Here is a 23,978-nt window from a genome sequence, read left to right as displayed (position 1 = left end):
CTCTGGCCGCAGTGTTTTAATGGCATTTGACTTCAAATGTTCCAATTAAAGTTACATACTGTATCATAGTAAATCTGTTTTGCATCTGAATTTTATTTATTTAAATTATGGGTTCAATATCTTGCCCACTCAGAATGGGGAGACTGGGATCCAAGTGCTGACCTTCTGGTTAGTGAACGACCCATTTTGCATCCTGAGCCACAGCCGCCACAACCCACTGACTTAGAAACCAGTATTGCGGTGGAGAACATCACAAGCAGTGTCAATGGAAACTTTAAATCTCTTTAGAGAAATTTTTGTACATAAAATATTAATATGGAAATATAGAAATGTTTTTATCCAATCAAAAAACAGGTCTAAATATGTTTTCGTCAGGATACCAGATTATTTTGGTATGTACCTATAAAGTACCTTTTCAGTATAAAATGCCATTATTATTCTCAAGGCCTTCATTTTTTTATATTAAACAGGACCAATTATCATATTCAGATGGTGTCGTTGCCTTCATGATGCCACAGGTTCAGTTGTCTCCTGAATAATGTGCCGAAGGTGCTTTCACATAACAGTACACAGACAAATAATTATTTCCATGGAGGTATTTTGCAGTATTTTTTATAAATAATATTGGATTTTGACAATATCAGCATGCATATGAATGTATGGTGATAAACAAAACCTTTATCCTGTATGTCGTGCTGAGGATGCCCACTTATCTACACTGGCACAGACATTAGGCGTGCTTGTCTGTTTCTCTGACACAAGTTTGTCTTTATTCAGGCTTCTTCACTCCTGCAGCTCCAAAACAGAGCTTATAGGGCATTAGGCTTTATTTAGCAAATCCCCCTCACATCCTCCTCCCTTATTCTTCACTCCTCCACTAGCTGGAAAGGCAACATTTGTCATCCGCATCACTAATCACAGTGCATGCCTCTATGCTTGTGGTAAATGAGCAGATATCAGCCTATTACCACACAGGAATGCTGATTACAGTGTACTGAACGTATCACAGTACAATGTATCAGTAGATTTTACCTCCTCAGCTGTGAGGCCTCGGCAACAGCACAATGATATGCATATATTTCATTATTCTCAGTGGACACTATGTGGCAGGAGAAGATTCTGGTGGTCTTGCAGCCAATGGGAAGTGAGGAATGAGATCATGTAGAAGAAAATGGGAGCATGGGGAAACAGAGATGTACAGAGAAGAGAAAAGATGAGGTAGATGTGAAGACAGAAGAAGGGGATGTACCAGAAGAATAAAAAAGAGGGGTGACGGCGGGGGGTCACTGTAAGCACAGCTTTGGCATGAGCAGGATGAAGCAAAAACAAGGGGGAAGGGGCTTAATGCAAGGGGGACCCCCTCCTCGGCAGCATCTGCTGGGTGTTAAGACAGAGGAGCTGGGCAAGAGAGGACAGAGGGATGAAAAGAGGGAGGAGGCGAGTGGCACAATGAAGCACATGGAGGCCGCTTGACGGAAATAACGGGGTGACAACAAGAGAAATGAGGGAGTCAGTGAAAGAATGCATGACTGTGGGCATGAAGAGCCACACGGCCGGGTCTGGTTAGAGCATGACCGAAGACAGATGGATGGAGAGATGGAAGGAGAGATCATTATTTGCTCCTATGGGGGGAAGTTAGGTCACCAAAAAAAATGTTATGCACCATTGGCATTCAGAATATACAGGGTTCATGTACATCTACAATAATCTACATTTATTTTCTTATTGGACACATTTTTAAGGCATCTGCTGTCTGAAAATATGAGATGAAATACACTCTGTGAACCAGGACCGCAGTTTAGTTCTCTGTGAGTAATATGTAATATGCACAATAAACAACTCTCAGGTGGGGGTTTAAAGGAATATAAAGTTCCTCCCACTCGTCCCCAGTCTGCGACAATAAACAAAACTGAACTAATATATGAGCGACATACTGAAAACAGCCCACACAATTCTCAGAGAGCAGAATACTACTGGGATTTCAATGATCACCACGACAACCAAAAAAAAAACCAATATTTTTTTCAACTCATTTCCAGGCTGCTCTCATTCAGGTTTCGTAGGAAATACGACAAGTTATGCACCATTATCCGTCTGTTATTTTTGTAGATTTGCTTAATTGTGAGTCTCATCTTCCTCATCTCCCTAATACATATATACATAAAATCAACACACACATGTTTCTCTATCGTTGTGTGGACACTCATTGACATAATACAGTCCCTAGCCTCTTACCCTAACCTTAGCATACACACACACACACACACACACACACACACACACACACACACACACACACACACACACACACACACACACACACACACACACACTCAGAGAGGGGGGGGGCTGGCCCTTACATCGTGGTCCTTACTGCTCGTTGGCTGCAGCTGTGGCTGCGTTGCCATGACGTCACACGGATCGATGCGGTGGGAACGCGCCGACACGGGAGGGAGGGAGAGAGAGAGAGAGAGGGTGGGAGGGAGAGAGATAGAGAGCGATAGAGAGAGAGAGACTGAGCGATTCCACACCGATACTTCCAGGAGGGAGGGAGGGACGCAGAAAGAGTCGGTGCACGAGAGGGAAGACATATTCAGTTCAGTTGTGTGTGTGTGCGCGCGTGTGTGTGTGTGTTGGAGGGTCGTCAACATGCGTGCGTGCACACACCTGCACGTTATTCTCTCCAGCAGCTTATAATTGATGTCACTCACCGCTCGACACACTGCACTGACATAAGGTAGGCTGCAGTGTGTGTTTTTGTGTGTCTGTGTGTTTGTGCGCGCGCGTGTGCATGTCTGTTGGCCTCTTGCCTTACCTCTGTTTGTGTGTGTGTGCCCGTGTGCGTTATGTGTGTTCACAGTCTCTTGTCAAGAGAGGGAGAGAGAGGGAGATATATATATATATATAGAGAGAGAGATAGAGGGGGAGAGAGAGACAGAGAGAGAGAGGTCACTAAAACGCAAAACGAGTTTCTCCTCCTGGGCCACAGTGTCAGGAGATTCAAGCTGGAGGCCATGTGACTCCACAGAGGCCTGCGGGGATTGGCTGAGGCCACTCGTGACGTCAGCCAACTTCCTCCGCCCCTTCGAGCACCCCCTCCTCAGCCCTCCCTCCCTCCCAACACACACACACACACACACACACACACTCCTCCCTCTCTCTCTCTTTCTCTCTATCCTGCCTCCTTTATTTATTTATTTTCCTCCTCTCAGCTTTTCCCCCACCTCTCAGCATCCTCAGCTGAGCGTGTAGGTTAGAGCAGCAGCAGCATCCTCCATGGCTAAAGCCCCAGCTCTGATCAGCAGCTAGGCCTGGCTATAGGACCCGTACCCCTCCTCTCTCTCTCTCTCTCTCTCTCTCTCTCCTCTCTCTCTCTCTCTCTCTCCTCTGTCTGTCTACCTCTCTCCACATCGCTCCCTCCTGGGCTAGTTGACAGGCGACGTCTGGCTGGGGAGGGGGGGAGACGAAGGCTCACCGTTAGCCAGGGCGTTAGCCGGCCGTCCATTCTACTGTATCTCTCTGGTAATCGGGGGCTTCTTCTCCATCTCTCCCTCTCTCTCTCCCCTGCCTGCCCCCCCTCCTACACCTACTGCAACTCTCATTTCCAGGCTCATTGGAGATAGAGGAATGCAAATCTGCAACCATGATGGAAGGTAAGAATATTTTTCATTATCATTACGTCCCCTTTTCTGCTGTAAATCAGGGTAATCCTCCTTTATGTCCTTGTCCTACAGCGGCTCATCTGCTAGAAAGCATGCATGCATGTGTGTGTGTACGTGTGTGTCTGTGTGTGTCTGTGTGTGTGTGTGTGTGTGTGTGTGTGTTTGGGAGCTTCAAATGTCATAAGCTGTCCTGCTATTTTGAGGACATGCATACCAGTGACTTGCATGTTATCCCGAGGAAAAGGCCACAGCCACTGAATGTCTGTCCAGAGAGGCACAATGGCGAGGCTAATTGAACCGTGTATACCTTTTGTGAGTGTGTGTGTGTGTGTGTGTGCATATGTCTGAGTACCACCCCCCTTCTCCCGCTTCCCATCGTAAAGGATTATTTGGATTTATTGTGCAGGAGGGCTTATGTGCCCAGCTGGCTCACTTGTATATATTCTCTTTGTATGTTTTACTCTGAAACACATTCTCACTCACACACACACACACACACACACACACACACACACACACACTATCCGCTCCACCATCCAGCCCCGAGATTTGGTGCGTTCACGTGCACTTCTCTACCCAGCCGTGGTCGGACTTGTCCCCGTGTGTCAGGTTGAGCGTATTTAGCAAACGGAACATTGACGATTCTTTTAATATCATGTCCCTTTAACTGATGACATCATCAGGGGGGCTAGGCCAGTGATGGAGGGATGAATCCCTTCAGCTCTGCAGCTGGCATGTAAAAGCCCTCATCCTTCCATCCATCCATTCATCCATCCCTCTTCCTATCCATCATTTTCACAGTGCAGCTCTCGTCTTTGACCACTTCATACTTGGCTCCTATTTTAATTCCACCCCGACAACAGCAACTGCATGTTTACCTTTTTTGGACCGGCCTTGACTAATATCAGCTTTCACGTGCGTATCTCCAGGAAGTGAAAATAGGTTTTACATAACTTGAAATGTCACTTCCTGCTTGTTTACCCCCTGTAGTTAAATGTATTTACTTTTGACATCATTATGTTTTAGTTCATGTTTCCAGAAGGCCAGGTGATGCTGTCATTCAGGCCCGTTTACTCCAGTGCAGCTGATAATTGAGCTCAATGCCAGTGTGTTCGCTGCTCAGGAAGAGTCTAATTAGATGGTTGTCTGCTTGTTTGTGTGTCTGTGTTTGGACATGAGCAATGTTATTGGGGCCTCTTCAGGTCTTGTGGTTTCTTATTTCTGCTGTTTAACAGTGACCAGTTCTTTTAAAGCTCTCGAATCTCTCGAATCTCATTGTCCTACCAAGTTGACATCTTCATCTTCCTCATCTTCTACGTCTCTCACGTCTCTAGATTTCACTAGAGGGGATGGCGGGAAAAGTTCTGGAAAATGTCCGGAGCAACTGACCCGGACATTTGCGTTCTCGCCTACAGCTCCTCTGTAAACCTTCCGCAAAATGAATTCTGTCATGTCTGAAAGCACCTCATGTGTCGGGAATGTAAAGCCTTGATCTGTGTGATGTGATGAGACTATTGTTTTGCTTTCTAGATTCCAGACAATCACCTTTTTCAGTCCATCGCTAAGAGCACTGCAGTACACAAACCTCATGGTTCGGTTTTATGCAGAATTAAAGCTGCAGTGTGGCACAGACAAAGTACACTAGCAGAACAGATTGCTCCTGCGGTAAATAAGGATTCCACAACTTCACCTCAACAGTAATACACGATAAACTAATCTAAAGCTCCTCCTCCACCCCTTCAAGTATGCTGTCCTGTCATAGTCTGCTTTTGTCACGAGCCAAGTTGTTAGGTAACAGTGAGGAGGAGAAAAAAAAAAAAAAGCAAGACGGACCGTCTGCAAACGGCTTCTCCCTCCACTGGCATGGCGAACGCAGGCTTAGCATGGACTGTGTGAGGGCAGGATTACAGTCAGGTGTTAAAATTGGATGCTAATCCTTGTTAGCTCTGCTTTTTAAAGCAACATACCACGGCCAGCATGGCTGTCCCTGGGTAACACGCAGGGTCAACACACAGGGTGATGACTTCATTTTAACCCCACAAAGACACAGAGGCTTCCCCTAGTAAAAAGGGTGCCGGACACGATCAGGCAATCTACCATCAGTCAAACCAAAACTCAATCAATCACATTCTCCCCTGTATAAATCAGCATAATATTACTTGATTATATCTCACAAATGTCCTGGTTTTATTACACATGGGATTGTTGGTTCTGTGGGATGTGATGAATCCATCGTTGTGAGGCAGTAACAAATCTCCTGTTTGCTTTCCTCTACTCAAGAGAGCCTGCACTTGCGTGGTGGTTGTTTCAAAAGTGACTCACTCATCTCTCCTCGAGGCAAATGTGCCGTGTAGCATGGGATTCCTAATCTCGTTGGACTTTTTAGGATAGGCGCTGTAAGCAGGGGGCTCAGACATCATCGAGGCCACTGGGAAATTCAACAGATACCATTTTCAACTGTGTAAGGACTGTATAGCCATTATATACTCCAGAAAGTAAGCAAAACTGAATTGGCATCGAGGTTCTGGTTGAGGTATTTTTTTCTGTGGATATTCCTGGTCCCCAGAGAATGAACCGGGAAGCTTAGTGACCTTCTGACCTTATAGTGCTACCATCAAGCCAACACATGCCCTTGTACACAAGAAACGACCTTCAAATATAGTAAGTAGTCACATCATTTTCTCCTGCTTCCTATATTATATTTGCTCACTGTCCTGCCCTAAATCTAAACTTTATAGGCAAAATATCTCATCTCAACCTTATTCATAGATTCTTATATAACTTAAATGAGCATGTTTATATTCCTATGGGATAAACCCTTTTGATTTTAATCACCTCGTGGCATTTCCTGCAGCACCGCTATCAGGAGAATGTAACAATGCCCTGATGAGGCTCCAAGTTTAGCAGAATAAGCGTGTTGTTGTTGTCAGGACGGTTTCAGTGTGTTGTCAGGAAGTTGTTGACTCCATCCAACAGTTCTGTGGGCTGTTATAAGCAGTGCAGACTCGTGAAGGCCTGCAGACTAGTAGTCCTGTTAATCCCAGTTACTCGCTGTAGGAATCACACTGTCACAGTGAGATCCAGGACTTAAGCGTTTGACTGGCTGAGACCTGGATAAACCCTCGACTGGAATGCTGCGGAGCAAAGGGCAGAGAGGACACCAGGCCATATGCTTGGCTCCACCGCCCGGCTGCAAAGGTCTCTCAACCTGACTTCACATGTAATGATAACATTACGATTGCTTGCCTCGCTTATTATGGTCTAGTGGAAGGGGGTTATCAAAATACCAAATGTTATCAGTGTAATTGAATTGGATTTGCAGTGGTAACAAATCAAGTTCTGTCTGTTTCAGCTCATGGCAAACATGCATGCAGGGTCATCACCACTGACTCAGCTTTTCAGAATTATCTCAACATAAAAGATGAACCAAAGTTGTTAAAAAAATATAATTTCTAAATTCAAGTTCTATACTTTTTGGTTCTATTTTCTTTTTTCTTTTTATATATAGATATTTATGATAAAATGTATGTTTAAATTGTTAAATATCTCAACTAGAGATACAAATTTGTCTTAGGAAGTTTAATTACGCTATCAGCCCCCAATATCCATACTGCTTTCGCTCTATTGGACAAAATTGTATTTCTACTACCTTAACTCCCTTCAACGAAAAGTAATAACAATACCTTGTTTGATGTGGATGGCATCATTATCTGTGTTTTTGTAGAGTTGAAGTCACAACACTTAGTTGGATTGTGGAATTAATGTTTCTTTAATCACCAACATGCAGCAGTTATAGACAAACACTGCAACATTGATTAGTACAAAAACAGCTCCCTGTTGCCTGATGAAGCCTCGGAGAAGGATCAGTATTGTCATATTATCAGAATGTCTCTCGTCTACTCGATTCCCTATTTGCCTTCACATCCAACAGGCTCTAACTCTCCCTTCAAGGGACCGCCATATGGTTTCCAGCGTAATGACAGCGAGGCTGACTCATGTCTGATTAGGTAATGACCTGAGCAGAGGCTCCCAAGTGCAAACTTTCATTGATTTATGAATAAACTGGTATTAAGGGTTGTTAGGATGAGCACAAAAACATAAACGATGACAGCCAGATGTGTGCCAGGCGTGTAGTGCTGTTGTGGAAACATAATGATAATTATTTCCTCCTGAAGCCTTTTGTACAAGGATCACTACTCCGCCTCATATCACAGACCCAAATGAGTAATTGCATGTACTGCCACTGGCCCAAACGCATAACTTGTGTGGGCTGGTGCGTCAGAAGCAGCCTTAAGTAGCCTCGGTGAAGTTTTATGATGGAACAGAACCGCATACATCTGTGAATGTGAAATGCAAAATGCAGAATGCAGAATTGTGCATCCCTGCCATGTTTGAGTCACAGTTTGAGTCAGTACTCATTTTCGTATCACTCTTATCTGACCCACTTTACTCAACCATCTACTTATCATAGCAAAGAAGAGCTGTATACATTCAACATGATAATTAATAAAAACGAAAACGTAAAAATTGTTATTAAAAACTAGCTAAAATTACAGAAATCATCTTTGGGAGAAATGTATTTGAGGTGTACTGGGTCAATGTCCCATTCACTAACAGGTGGTGGGATGTTTTACCCAAACTGTAGCCAGCCACTTTTGAGGAGCTTTCATGTCGTGCATCTTTATACATTGTTTATGAGTGGAGCACAACAGGAGTGGCATGTTACAGCTTTAATAACGCGATCATAGAAAATATGTGTCCACCTGTATGTGACATGTTGCTTTAAATTACAACTGCTTTGCCAGTGTAGATATTTCTTTCGACAGAACAATTAAAATAGTTTAATAGTACAAGTTGGTAAAAAGGATGGGGAGGTGATAGACAAGGCTTCATCTGTATGTATTCTGAGATGTGTCAACCCTCTGTCCCTGGCTTTCCCTTTTAATGACACAAGAGTGTGCATGGATGCTAATATGACAGACAATGCTGCCATGAAAAACGCATGAATGTGTACAACCCTTTGGTTATCAGAGTGTGGCAGACATGGAGGACAGCTCATTGTCGAATGTGTCTCAGTGGAGCGGGTCCAGTGTGGCTGTTCATGACAGAGAGTTTGACAAAGACCTGAGTTAACTTTCCCACAAACGAAGATGCGCAGGGACAGAGAGTCAGGAGAGGAGGAGGGTGCAGGGAAAGAGTCGGAAATGAGTCCACTTGTTCTTGGTCGTACTTTTCCGAGCACCACATTCATTCATTCTTGGACACAGCAGCATAACATCCTCACAACAGCACATTCAAATTCCATCTTGTTCTCTGCAGACGCACACACACACACACACACACACACACACACACACACACAAAGGCAAGATTATGTAATGATGCCCCGGATTCCGAGCCAGATAAACAGGCATGTTTGTGTAATTCACTGTCAGCTGGGGGAAGTTGAGGTTCTCTTCCAGTGTAATCAAACTGTTTCCATGAATGAATGATCCGATTCATTGACAAAATATCAGATAAATACAACAGCAGCTTATACTGCTTAAGGTATTTGTGTGCTTGGATCAGGCTTTGAAGAAGGAGACAAGTTAACAAATGAAAAGCACTGCACAATTAACTTGTTAATACTCTTTGTCTTAATAATGTTTCCTGTAATTGTCCCGTCTGATATCCGCCTCAGTGTTGTCCTGGTTTATTTAAACTGAAATGTTCCACAGAGCACAGCAACAACAAACAGGAAGTCGCACAGACTCTGAACCAACAGGGTGTGGATGATGTTTTCGGTCTGACAGGGCCCACACAGAGATTAGGGGAGCCCTCTGTCACAACAGTAGGTGATTTGCCATCATAATCTCAAAGATCTAAAAAGATGTTGCAGTGTTGTGACTGCTGCTGCAACACCGTCCCCATCCCTGTGTGTTCATGTCGTGGTTCATGACAGTGAAAGGAGCAGAGTCTCTGTTGGCTCCATCAATGAGCAGAATTCAGATGAGAGCCGATGAAAAGTAGATGTTTTGTGATGTTGCGTACAAGGAAAATATGTTGTGTATGTTGTGATGTGCTGCATCAGCTGTGTGTCCTTCCACACAAGGATGTGTTCAGGTCAGAGCGTAGATCCGCTCTGAGCCTAACACTTTGGATTACAAAGCCCTGGTGTATCTCTTTCTTTCAGTCCTGAGACACAAACACTCAAAAAGTTTCATAAGAGTGTCTTTAACAGAATCCGTAGTGGAGCAGGTAGGGGAGCAATCCACAGTACCCAATGAGAAGAGAGCGGGACCAACGAGTTACAGGAAGGAGATGCTACAAGCTCAGGGAGGATGAGTGTAGTGTATGACATGATTCTGGATGTTACTGGTAAACAAAGCGAGGAGTGGTTGGCATAGAGCAGTGGTTCCCAAACTTTTAACAGTCTCGTACCCCTTCAGGCATTCAATCTCCAGCTACGTACCCCCCCCCCCCCCCCCCGACGCACGTATACAGCATATAATACTTGAAACTTTGAAATTGTCAGGGATTTCAGGACTCGGATGGAAGTTTAGATCAAACAGAGTTTATCTATCAATTGTCAGTTATCAATCAGTTGTTAATCATGATTGTCAGTTACTAATCACTGGCGGGAGAATTAACGATCGATTTTTGATTAATCGTTAATATTTTATATTAAAATGCACTATTTATAGGCTCTGTTTAAAATGCAGTGAAAATATAAATCTTTATTACAAGGTGAACAACTCTTGTGGCAGTTAAACGGGAACCGCTCACTGGTTACACTTGAAAATATGCGCTACTGTTCTCTTAAGCCCCGATGAGAGTGCAGCTAGCCGCTGTGAGCTAGCTGGATTTGACGGTTCTCGACCTCTCAGTCCGGTGGTTGTCACCCCTCACTCAGAGCCAGCTCTGTCTGGGTCCGAAGGGGCTAGCGTTGGAGCTAGACCTCCTACTTGAAGAGAGCAGTGGACTCCTCAGGCGCTCATGGAGACGTATAGCTTCGGAGTGTTGGCAGTGAACGCAACAGAATTAAGTCTATGACAAAATGTCATCTAGGAAATTCTTAAGGATCACTTAATCGATTGTCGATTAATTATGCCCATCCCTCGTTTTTACTACCTCTAACTTTTATTGGCAGTGTAATTATTTTGCTGAATATGGGTATACATGAGTATTTTTGGCAATGCGACTTGGCTATTTAGACTATTTAATATTGCATGATTATTTATAACTCAGTTTGAAAATGTAAATGGGCTTTTTCACTCCATGTACCCCCTGAACCACTTTGCGTACCCCTGGTGGTACATGTACCCCAGTTTGGGAACCGAGGGCATAGAGGAGTAGATTAAGTGAGTCAAAACGTCCAAGTGGCGTTGCGTGACTAGGGGAGAGATACATGGAGAGCAGCAATTCGTGTCCGAGCCCTGGAGGGAGAGGGGCTAGACAAATAGATAAAGAGGGAGTGGAGAGGGGGCAGCTATCATTATGAAAAGCCTGTGTTTAGGAAAGTCACTTCCTTGTTTGTGGCTCATCAGCTCATGTGGTGGGATGAGTGATTTAGTATCGAGTAGGATGCACAGGAGCTTATACCTCCATCAGGGCTTACACCCTATCCACCATGTTTAAAGAAAGTGAAAAATAATGGGCTCCTCCACGGGTCATCACTCCGGGAAATGTCATGCAAACAGCCTCAGTAGTTTTTGAGTAATCCTGCAGACAGACCGACAAATGGCAAAAAATAACCTCACTGCAGATGGAGAAATAAACTTTTATTTAGTTTTCATACAATTGTTTCAGTGTTGCAGCCTTAAGGCTCATTTGATTTCACATATTTACCCAAATCTTGTACGTTACAGAGGGAATTATAACAAATAGTGATGAGGTTTAGATTTGCCAAAAGCGCTGGTGTCTAAGCCCCTGTGCCAATTTGACAGTAGCTGGCAGCTCAACGTGGAAAGGCCTGCGCTCTGTTGAGGACTTTTCATCACCACCTTCTACACCTGAAGGATGGATTTAGCTGAATATTTCGGAGAGGGATGAAACAGAGGTTCTTTGGAGTGAAGCCATAGGTTTCGAGCCAGCAGAGCATTTTCACTGGATGTCACTGAGTGCAGGATGAGTCATAGAACCTTTGGAACCATTTTACCGGGTGAGAAAAGACGGAGAAAAAGGGACTTTGATGTAAAATCACTACGATATTTGTTTGTTGATGCATTTTGTTTGGCAAATAAGCAAGAAAGCAACAATTAACACATGGATTAAAATTGGCAAAATCATTTTTATTTCATGGTTGAGTTTCTTATCTGTCTCCACTTCTTGTTTGTATTAAGATAAACAAATATCTATTGTTCATTGTCATTGAGAAATTGATTTATGGCAATGCCCATTCATCCTCAACTTTGATTAGTGAGGGATGTTTTTCCTCTACACACCACTGCCAAAACAAAGGTGACCATGACCCTGGTCATTAGCCATGTTTCGACTGGAACTAGGAATCTTCTGTGTGTTCTGACCACAGGGACCAAGGTCTAAATTAAGTTCCATGGAGATCTTCTTACCCCCCAGACAGGCCTTGCTTGGGTGTAGGGGTTTAGAAAAGGATTCTTTGGGTTGCTTGAGTGCTCTAACCCTTTACTTCAGCTGGCTAATCTCAGCATTGGCTGGTAGAATCTGTTTCCTTACTTTAAGTAGCATTTCAGGTGATTTGTGTCCTTGCACCTATGCCTCCAGGTTGTGATCACCATTGTTGATGTTTCTCAACCTAACGATTGAATAATGATGGTTTGGTTTATTGTTCTCACCGATGGTTTGACTCTCTGTCAGCAGTTCCCTCCATTCTCAGCCTCATACCATCACTTCTTCATGGCGGTACTTTTCTATTTTAGTGCAGCGATCTTTAACTTTCTTTTTATTTCCCATTGTCCAACTGATTTGTAGCGCTTCCTCTTTGCTTTTCCTACACTGTGTTTCCTATTATTGAAGAAAGGGTGAACAGACATGGTGGCGGGTAAACCCTCAGGGAAGAGAAATTTATTTGGCCATATAATATTAATGTGCTTCTGTGTGTAATGTATTCCGCTCCCGGGCCGACGGTTAGCATTTGGCTCAATCTTGTTAGACTCGACTTAATTATAACAATTGATTAAATTTGCAGGGGCTTTAGGAGATAAATGTGGGCACACATGATCATTACATGAGCACTGATTAGATGTGTATTTTTATTAATTTTTTGGTAGTACCCACTTACCTTCGACTTGCATCCTGTGCTTTAATTAGTGATTTCCTTACAATACTGTACGGGGGGGATTTAAGGAATATTGATGATTTACAAAAAGCTAAAAGCTTTTTCCACTGCAGAATTTAATCAATTGTGCCTCAGTTTTCTCATAATTTAACATATCGCATGCATGTAATGTCAACCTACGAGTGAAGAGAATAGCATCAGTTTCAGGAGGGAATTTCATCCTTAACTTTGGCAGTTAGAAAATATAGCAGCAAACTAAATAGGCCATGAAATACAAGATAGACTGCTAACATCAGTTTTTCATGATTCTTTCCAGGCTTCAGCTTTCGTGTCCTTTTCTTCCTTCCTCCCTTCGTTTAAAAATATTTCATTTCAGCTCTAGCCAGAAACAAGTGTCATCGTATTCTTCCATGTTTGTGTGAAACGTCCCCTCTTTGCCATATCCGTGGATTTGTCTGGGTCGGGCACTCTGAGTGTATTTGTACTGCGTGGCTGTGAGCCAGACCAGTGCAAACAGATGTCAGTTTCAATCAGCGGAGGTTGCACTAGCACTGTGACGCAGAGACACAGCTACAGGAAGAGATTAGCAGCGTTTAGATTGATAACTGGATGGGATGAGAGATGTAGGGAAGAGGGACAGAAAGGTTGGAGGGCTGCAGAAAGAGAGAGAGAGATTTAGGCTGGGAGTAATGTGATGCATGAGAGAGGGATGAACAGTGTTTGGAGATTGTGATTACAGAGAAAGGCGGCATGCGTAGACGTGTCTCGCCAGCTTGTCAGTGACATGTTGTCAGGATGCTGTTGTTTACTTGGAAAGTTTCTGATAGTGAGAATGTGTCTGTGCTCTCTGTTTACCTTACCTCACCTTACGCTGTACGCCTGTTTTACATCAAGGCTTGAATGAAAGAGCTGAAGAAACATCCCTTAAACACTCACTTGGTTCATTCTTGCATTCAGGAGTATGGTAACGCAGTATGCTGCAGTGCATGTACACACACCAAGCTGTGGGACTACCAGTTAAAAATAGACCTCTGCAAAATAAGTCACAGGTTGATGTCACCCACTTTCATGAGGTCTTTGTTATTGGTCCTTAAAATGTCACTAAATAATCATTGGTGTGTTTTTGTTTGGATTGGAATAATATGGCCCACAAATTTGTTTTTATTGCCGGAGAGGGCTCTGTCTCATGGGTGATTAAGATGTTGTGGTTGCTCATAATATACTTCTTTGGTATTGAAGATGCAAATCAAGGTCAGCTCTTTTTGTAAGTCAGATATTTGTATTAAGTTTGATACAGGTTTTGTAAGTAGATAGATAGATAGACAGATGGATACTTTATTAATCCCATGGGAAATTTAGATCATCCAGTAGCTTGTACACTTAACACATCCCTGACATACATGCATAAATCACATACGGAGAACATATTTACAGATACAGGAATGGAATGCAATGATTTGATTGTGACAGTGTCCAGTAGGAAAGTGTTCTTATGCTGCTGGAGTGGATAGAACAATAAAATATATATCTATAAGAATATGTAATATGTAATGTAATATGTAATGGAGTGAGCAGGAACTTACTTTACCTGTAACTAATAATGAATATTCCATCCATCCATCTATCCAAGGTTGTGCTGCGGTGCATATTCTCTGCCTTGTCATCATTAGTATGATGTAGCATTATTTCTGACACTGTTAATGCAGTTACAGATGAAACCTGTCAGGCAAACCTCAGTGCACCACAGGAGACTAATGACACAGAAAATCGAGAAAGAAATACCCATCCTCAACCTCTCCATTGCTACAGCTCCTCTTCTCAGCCGCTGTCTGAAACTAAGAACCGCCTCCTGATGCAGCCAAGTCTGTTCTGATTGGTCAACCGCTTCCAGTGCTCGTAGGAAATCTCATTCTCTGCTCTCACTTTTCCTGGCTTTGCAAGGGGGGTGGCCTCCCCGTACGAGGCGTGCATTATGCCAATGTGGGGCACGGTGACATCACAATGACGCAGTAGTATTGACCGGTACACTGACGCGGTGCTTCAACAACTTCCAGAGCAGTGTTTTCTGTGCAGGATAGGAGCTCCCTAATTCTACTTAGTAGACCTTATATATAACACTAGAAGGAAGAAACACAGAAAAGTTATTTAACCAAACTCGAACCCATTCTTTAATCCCAGCGTAAATAACAATTACATAAGTGTAGCAACAGTTTCAGTTTTATTAATGAAAAAGGAATAAGGAGATGTTTATCTTGATGACCTAAAAAGTCTTTGTTTGTGCACAAAACACAAGGTTTAGATGAATTATGTGTGTGTGTGTGTGTGTGAGATGAATAAGATGCTGCTTAGATGAGTTGGTCGTTCAGCTTGTCGTTGTCCCAGCAGCCATCAGATGGATGACTCATAGCAGATAGGATTTCATTAGCAGACATCAGACCTTCCACAGAATAGAGGAGCCATTGATTTTCACCATATCAGCAGGGAAGGGAGGCAGAGGGGGGGAGGAAGGGAGACATGGGTACAGAGAGAACTGCAGTGGAGAGAAAACTGTGCATCAGTGAAACTAAACAACAAGACACAAAGCACCTGTCATCTGTGGCCCCACTGTAACACACTGCTGAGGAGGTGCACTGCTCAGTATCTGTGTCTATAATGAAAGATCGTCGGAAAGGCTTGCTGATATTCTGTTTGTGTCTTTTTTCTGGACTCTCTATTGTAGCTGCCTCCGAGAATAGTCTTTAACATAAGCTGCTTTCAGACATGCGCTGAACTCTGGCGATCCTCTGGAGATCTTCTGGAGTTCCCCAGAGGACGTGTATGTGTGAACGCAAACGTCCAGGTGATAGCCTCCAGAGATTCTGCAGACATTCTCTGCCTCACCCCCTAGTATAAAGTTGGCAGGAAGTCTGGAAAACACAGATATCATAGAGATTTAACTTACCATAACCATGCAGTGATGGTTTTGTGTATTGATGTTACCTGAGATTACAAGTTGAATTTAATTTGGGCAGACCGATGACTTGATTTACTTTCCCTGACGCCAAAAAAGCAGCATTGGATCAGTGACTGATAAGAAGCAGCAACAGAGACTGACTCACATCAGCTTAAACAGAACTGACTCTAGTTGCAGTGTTATGCAGTGGTTCTAAAGGTCCAAATAAGCTGGAACCAACATATAACCAGCAAGTTTTACTACCTCTCTGAGAATTTGAGGTGGCCTGAAAATATTTTGTGGGGTTTCTCAATTCCACACAGACTCATCACTCCTGTCATCTTTTAACATGTTCTCACACATTCAGTGCCTCATTGACCTTACTGCTCAGGGGCTGAGGGAGATTCATATTTGCATATTTGGTAATTTAACATCTTTGCCGTAACAAATGAGCCACGATAGACCCGAATGGTCAGAGCGGAGTTTGTCCAAATTACAAGGGAGGCCTGAGGAAAAGGGAAGTTACTCCCCTCACTTCACCACATCGTTGACCATGATGTTAACGATGGTGACGGATGCAGGAAGAGGAATGTTATGTTTCTCATGGAACAAAATGAGGCTGTTTTACTCAAGTAGTTAATGTTCACACAAATACAGGACGTTTGACCGGCTCCTCTCAAACCTTGCAGTTTTAAAAAAAAAATTGTTTTTGCCCCAGAATCACAAGATTTTTTGTTTTGCCCTCTCTCTTCCCCTGTGGCAAGTCATACGGCTCTCATGGAAAATAGTTTTATTTGCAACTAAAATGGAGATTGTAGTTAGCTCTGTTTATTGCTGTTTGGGTTTGTGTCAGGTATTCCCCTAGCGTATTAAAGCAGTTGCTATTTAGCTGATTTTGCTTTGAGATAAAAGTGGGCAGGAAAGTGTTTCTGCATTTAAGTACGGGAAAGAAAAGACTCATGGGACCAGGTCTTATTTTGTAGGAATCTGTTTTTCCCACCAATGCTAATTTCATTAATTATATAGGCACAGTTAGTAAAGAGGTTTTAACAGCATGAATGAAAATTAGTTGGTTAATGAAAATCTAACCTGACCAGTGTAATTATACAGCCAGTCTCTCTAAACATAATTATGCAACATGTTCAAAATGCTCATGTTTCTTATTGACATGCCCTAACGCAAACAGATCTCATGATCCTCTCTGATATCCCATTATGCCTCATGAAAACCTTTTGAATCCAGGCCTTCTGTTTCATTTACTCTCCTACAAAATATCAGCAACAAGAAACAGAGCTTCATATTCTTTTTAATCACAGCGTGAGAGGGAGCCGGGTCTAATCCAGCACCGACATCAGACTCTTTCAACCCTTTAACGCTGTCTCATGAAAGCACAGCATTGGAATTCTATGAACGGAACAAGCATGTGCATCTGTGTCTGTGTGTACAGTCAGTTGTGTATCAGTGTATGCTTGAGTAATTCTGTTTGATGTAGGGCCACGCAGTCCTCCATTTTGCATGACTTTAGCAGCAGCCTTGGAAGCAGAGTTCTCCTGGAATGGCCCCTTTAGTTGTTTTAGAAGTACCAGCATAACACAACACATGACATGCAGTCACCAAGAACAATGTCTTTTACAGTACATTTGCAAAGCTTACACAGCGTGTGTTGTAGCACATAGTACAAGTAGCCCTTTCAGACAACCCTGGGTTATTTGTTAGCAGGATTGCGCAAAGACAAGTTCACTGATTTCCACACACAATCTGGATCCGCGACAAAAATTGACTTGTTTTTTGCTCAAGTTTCGTGGTAATCCCTCCTATCAGTAGTTTTTGCAAAATCCTGCTCATGACCAGACACAGACCAAAACATTTCCCTGAAGGAGGTAACTTGTGCAGCTCCAAATGATAAATCATGTAGTTCATTGGATTAGTTCCCTTTTTGTTTTCCAATTCTACAATAAGAACTAGACAACCAATGCTCCGCCTTGGCAGAGGTAAGAGCTGGACTGAGGAATTCCTGTTATTTCGGATTTGACTCTGAGGTTACAGTGTCTTGAATGACAGGGGGAAATGTTCTTGAGGTCTTAAACTGAAGCCTTTACAAAAGTGTGTGCATGTGTGCCATCAGGATGACATGTATAGCAAATGGTTTTGTAAATAACAACACTAATGGATAATATGGCAATGATATACCACAGAGGAGTAGGGAGACGTCTGTGTTGTCTCAGTCAACCTGTGGGTCATATGAGCGTTGGTTATATTGCAGGGCGTTAGCGTGTCATTGGAATTGATGGTGTGTTCCCTCAAAGTGGTTCCAGCTCTGGTGGTTCATCATGGTTTCCTCACCTCTCTCTCTCTGTCTCTGCCTCTCTACCCTCCTCGTGTCACTCTCCCTTTCACTCCCCCTCCTCTCTCAGACACCACTCCACCTCTTCAGTGACACCAGTATAGATTATTTATGTGAAGACGGTGACTGTGAGAAGATTTAAAAGGCCCTTGTGTTAATGAACCATAAGACTGCCGAGACATTCCTTTCCTCACCAAGAGTCGACTAAACCTGTAATCTGGGTGTGAACTGGCGAGAGGTGGAGTCAGCGGTCAGCCTTATGAACTGAGATTAGAACGTTGGGAGTAAGTAAGGGAGGTGTAATCCACAGGAATTTACACCAGGCTTATTTTGGCTCCTATAGTTATAGTGGTGCTGATGTAATTTATTAGTGAGAAGTGTGCTGGTTGAAACAACTCTGTGCTGCTGTGTTCCTCCACTGCTCCTTCACTCCCTCTGTTCTGTCCCCATTTTCATAATTTGTTCTGTTTTTTTTTTTTACAAACAAAGTCATTTCCTGTTCTTCCCTGAGGCACATCGAGGAGGACGTGACCAGGGTGCATCCGAGCTGCTGATGCGCACACACACACACACACACACAGACTCACACACACACACATAGGAACACACTCGCTGCCTGCTGCTCATGCGGTAACTTTACATTCTGGGACGACCAATGACAATGGCATTGCAACAGACTCACAATCTGAACGCTTACCCACTCTTCATACACACACAGTTTGTTTCTCGCTGGCTGGCAGAACATATAGATGTATTGTATACCTGGTGTTGGAAGCTTGAAAAGTTCCCGACTGGATGCCTGAAAAGCAGAATTATGTTCTTAGCGGAGAAGTCGTGTAGGAGTCCATCGTCATCCCTCTTCTATGTCTCTCTCAATTGTCCCATTCATCTTATATTTTAAGTTAAGATATCTTGATTTGATTCAACCTGTTTGAAGGTCCTGGTTTGATCCATGGTCGTCAAGCAACTACTTATGGAGGAATAATGAATCTTGAAATATCAAACATAATATTCAATATCAATCAAAATGAAATTGTGAACGACCAAAGGGCGAGTACTAAAAGCTTCAAAACTATTTTCTGTTTCATTATTTCTAACCTGAAAATGTTCTGCATGCATTTTTTATCGTGTGATTAAATTCAATAATTGAATGTTGGCTGAACTAATTGGCTAATCAGTTAGAGAAGAGAGATTAAATCACTATAACAAATCAAAGTGTGAACTGGAACTACAGATCATTGGAGACAACATAACACAGCCTGTCCCTGGAGACCCAGAAGTGCTCATAGTTAACTTCCTGGTCGATTTGATCTTAGTGTATCAGAACTCTGCCGACCAATGAGGCGCTGACACTGATGAATGGGTTTATCCTACTAACAGGACTTGTGGGAGAAGAGAGAATTCATATGTTCAGCTTTACCATCAGTTCATGTGCATATACGAGGACGGGCAAACATGAGGTAAAGATGAGGAGGAGAGCAGATCAGAAAGGAGAAGGTGGAGATTTTCTTTTCATCATGTTAGGTGATTAAATAGAAGAATAGCAATAATGAAAGGTTACAACATCATTTCAGAATCACTCAATGTGCAGCCCAGAGTTTATTGAAGGGGATTACAGCCAATCACATGATTAATTTGTCCATTCGCCTACAAAAAAGGGAATTGGCTTTCAGTTGAGTGCCCATACAATAAGCCAGGATGACATCTACCAATACACACACACACACACCTACACACACACACACAAACACACACACATACAGAACCTGAGAACAAGCTGGGGATCCTGAATAAATGGTTCACCGGCTGTAATGGAGAGAGGAAGCAGAGTTTCTGTGGCATTAGATGCTGATTCACTTCTGTACAATAGCTGCTTTATTTTATTATCTCAAGTTGCCCCAAAAAGTCTCAGTTTTACCATTGAAGCAGTGAAAGTGGGAATATAACAATCAAACTTCTGTTCTAGGATCCAAGAGTATCACTAACACATCCAACATAAAGGCCCCTAAAAAACTACCATCCGTGTAAAGTAAGGATTTAATGGTTTTACATGTACAGGATTTACAAAGTGAATATTTGTAGCACATCTGCCAAGTCAGAACCGCATTATATTTTGTTGAAGGATTATTCCATTCACCATTGCAGCACTGGAGTACTCTACATTGAGCGTCATAACAAACTCGTCTCATCTTGTTTTTAGGTAATTTGGCAGTTTCTATTTGTGACTCTCACATTTCCAGTTCTGCTGCAGGGCCTTGAACTTCTCAGCAAATATTGATTGAACGCTCTGTAATCATTGGAGCTGCACATGTTAGTTTTACAGTCATTTTAAACAGAGCAACTGTTCTGAAAGTTGTGTGTGTGTTTGTTTAGCAAGTTGTAATCGCGGGTCGTGACTAGACACCTCAAAACTATGTGTGTGTATTAGCGGTCTTTCTCACCTACCATGTTTAGTCTGGACTCTCTGAATTTTTCAGTTTCGTCCGATCTAAGATAACAAGTGTGAAAGGGACCTCAAGACCTCCAGACCTCCAGACCTCCAGACCAAGATGTGGTCTGACCAGAAGAGTTGGTCTCGTTCCGGATCAAACTTTTTCAACGGATAGTTTGTACTTTCGGGTGAATTGCAGGAAGTTGAGAAAGCATTAAACAGTGGCAGGAGAAAGAGAATCGGAAGCAGCACTCAGGATTGCCTGTAATCTTTGACTTTGATGATATAATGCTTGAACTATGAGTATTTTCATTTTGCTGGAAGGAATACCACAATGATATCGCAGTGGCAAAGAAATTAGAGGAGTGGACTCATTTATTTTCCCCATTAGAACAGAAAGGTTACTTTTTCCGATACACTTTATTAAAAAAGATAGCGACTACAATAACAGAATTGACAACACCACTCGGTTTCCTGTATAGGTAGACAAGGCCTCGTATATGATGAAGAAAGGACGAACATACAGCATCAAAAAAAAAATTGTTCGCTCCCTAAATTAGAATGTGAAACCAAAACCAACCGGGTAAAATATCAACAATGCAAAAAAAGAAGTTTGCTTCAGTTCCGGACTTTAAGGTGAAAACCCCCCCGAGTCTGTTTACTGTCCCTAATGTGTTCACTGAGCCTCCAGTGAGACTCCAGGGCTTTGTGACAAACATACACACAGCTTCTCTGCCTTTACACCTTCATTTTTGACTCCGGTATTTGTGGAGCTTCAGAAAAGTCGGATGGTCTGTTATTATGTTCGCTCAGTGCTTGGGGGCAGAGTAATGTCTCCACAAAAGCCAGGTTACCTCGATATTACAGGTAGTTCCCCATATTTTCCCGGTTGTGTCCTTGAAAGCAAACAAACAAAAACATGAAAATCAATTGTATGTGCTGTATCGCCATTTCACATTCATGTTCAGTTCTGGTCCTTATCGTGACACGTCAAATATGTTCGAAATATCTTCCTCAATTTGACATATGCAGAGGACGATGCTCTATGAGGAGATACTGTATATTGTTTAAGAGCTTATGGCTTTTCCTTTTACACCTTCAGATCATCCACCCACAGGTCAACATTTGAGAATTGCTTCTTTGGCAACAGGGGGCGCCCTGCTTGTCTCTGTGTAGTTGTTAACTATAAATCATCACACAGTCTTTTGTGTAAATTGTAAAATTGATTCAGCGGTGACTCATATCAAATGTGGGCTTGTGTTTGCTTTGTGTGTGTGTGTTCATTTTCTTCTCACCGCAGACCCTCAATCCGTCCTCCTCCTCCTCCTCCTCCTCTTCCTCCTCCTCTCAGTACAATGGAGCGTTAATACTCTGTGCAAACACACATCTCTCAGTTTAATGAAAAAAGATCCATCCTCTTATCTGTGAATCACACTTCATTGTCCACCCACTTTATCTTTTTCCTTAAGGCTCAACAACTTTGAGTCGCTGCGGTTGATAGTCTATGATGATAAACTCCAAAAATAACTTCTCCATCTTTGTATGTCTAAGATGTTAAAACAATCCCTGTGTTCCAGTGGAAACAGAACACAGGAATCCCTGTGGAATCCCCCTTTTTGCCCCTTCTGGTTAAACTCTTCTATTCTGAGATGTTCCCAGAATAATGTCCCTCCTTTGCCCGAAGCTTGACTTAGTTCTCCGGTTACTTTAGCTCTGCACCCTCCTTTTGATCGGTTGATATTTTACGACTGGCCGCGATCAGACGAACAGTTTTATATGAACCATTATTTTGGGGGTGTTATTTGAAGCGTGTGAGGCCAGCGTTTATAAATGTTGGGTTCATTGTGGCTGGAAGTGCCACAGAACCACACTTCACCCCCCTTGAGGTTTTTCATGTTTCCCAACCAGAAATTAAAGTGGATTTCTTTTGGGATGTTTGTACCACTAGATTTACACGACCACTTTGAAAGTGTAAAATATTTCTGGCCACGCTTTCATAAAGCATCTCTCTGTAGCTCAAAGTGATCCAATGGACAGAAACTCCTCCGTCTCTGCTGTGGTTGTTTGCAGCTCCTCCAGTGTTGTGGTGTCTATGTTGGTGGGCGATGCCACATTCTTCTATTAGTACTTTGTTATAATGGACGAATCGGTGCATTTTTTTTTTTATATTCTCATCTAACCCAACCTTGATCTTTCTCTGTATATTGATTTGAATGTGTGTGGTCAGCTCCTTGCTCTTAGTGGTGTTATATACTCGCATCATGTGAGTGATCAGAAAAGCAGAAGCTGCACTATATAGCTGCTATCAAGAGATCAGGTACATACTTACGCTTTGTAGGAAAGGGGCTGGGTTTGAGTGTCAGCTTTTATTTGTATTGCTTTCATTCCAGGACTCTTGTTTATTTTATGGACTCAAATTCAAATCAAAGTCCAGGTTGTGGTGCAAGATGGGGGAGTGAATATATTTACAAGGATCTGTTGATTCTGATAGTGTGGCTGCAGATTGTTTGTTTACGATCCTTGTCCTGTTGTGCTCTAGCTGACAGTGAATCCTGACATTGATCACTGCACAGTAAACACAGATCACATGCCAGTTAACACACTGAGGATCATGTTGATTAGTCACCAGGATCCTGGTAGTTTTTTTACTCTCAAATAGGACACACTTAAATAAAATAAACACAAGCTACATGCTAATGGGCCGGTGAGTAGCTGGTAACTATATTGGATTTTCTTTGTTTTTAATCTTTCAATTTTATATTTATATAATGAAACAAGATCTTGATTACGATGGAATTTCGATGGTTTAATGCAGATATTGGGAAGTAATCATGTTTTCCAATACCTAATAAATTATGTTGGCAGTGATTCCCAGGATGTCGTTATCATAATCTTTTGATACTGTTTGATATTTTACAGCAAACATTAATGCTGACACTGATTTGTCCCTGAAAGGCTCGATTGGCAGAATGGTTCCCACCAACTGATAACTGGCTGGTTCTCTATGCAGGACTTCATTCGTTAAATTAAAATATTTTCTCTGAAGTTTGAATCTCCCCACTTCACCTCGGAAAACTACGTTCAGGAGATTTTGAATCAATATGGGATATTGACCGAGAAATACTGGAGCTTGACAACTCATCCTGCCCATCACCCTCCTCACATTAATGAGGAGGGTGATAATAAATGTCCTTGGTGTTTTAGCCCTGAGCTCAAACCCGAGCTGGGACCTGCAGGAGGAAGAGGATGCAGTCTGAATTGAATTCTTTTCATCCTTGAATATCTGCAGATCCATCAGGAGAAGTTTTTTGAGTGCAGCTGGAGCTACAGTCGACCTTGCTTATGCAATGAATTGATCCCTGCAGCCTTGCTTC

General features: G+C 42.6%; 1 protein-coding gene across 10 annotated transcripts in view; it reads left to right on the top strand.

Annotated features, from left to right (window-relative positions):
- The first annotated feature begins 2,553 nt into the window (after positions 1 to 2,553).
- Positions 2,554 to 23,978, top strand: part of sgip1a (SH3GL interacting endocytic adaptor 1a) — a 59,619-nt gene continuing 38,194 nt past the window's right edge. For 7 of the 10 annotated variants that reach the window (XM_062394732.1, XM_062394733.1, XM_062394739.1 and 4 more), the window contains exon 1: positions 17,672 to 17,709. In XM_062394732.1, the coding sequence (XP_062250716.1) occupies positions 17,673 to 17,709 (37 nt within the window). In that variant the 5' untranslated portion in view covers position 17,672. Of the gene's footprint in view, positions 2,738 to 3,245; positions 3,654 to 17,667; positions 17,821 to 23,978 lie in introns of those variants that run through there. The other 3 variants (XM_062394735.1, XM_062394736.1, XM_062394734.1) reach the window with 3 other exon arrangements.

This window comes from Platichthys flesus, chromosome 9 (assembly GCF_949316205.1).
Source record: "Platichthys flesus chromosome 9, fPlaFle2.1, whole genome shotgun sequence".
In the NCBI taxonomy this organism is placed as follows: Eukaryota; Metazoa; Chordata; class Actinopteri; order Pleuronectiformes; family Pleuronectidae; genus Platichthys; species Platichthys flesus.
Note: the sequence above shows the minus strand (reverse complement) of the source record. Positions and strands in the feature narration are given on the sequence as shown.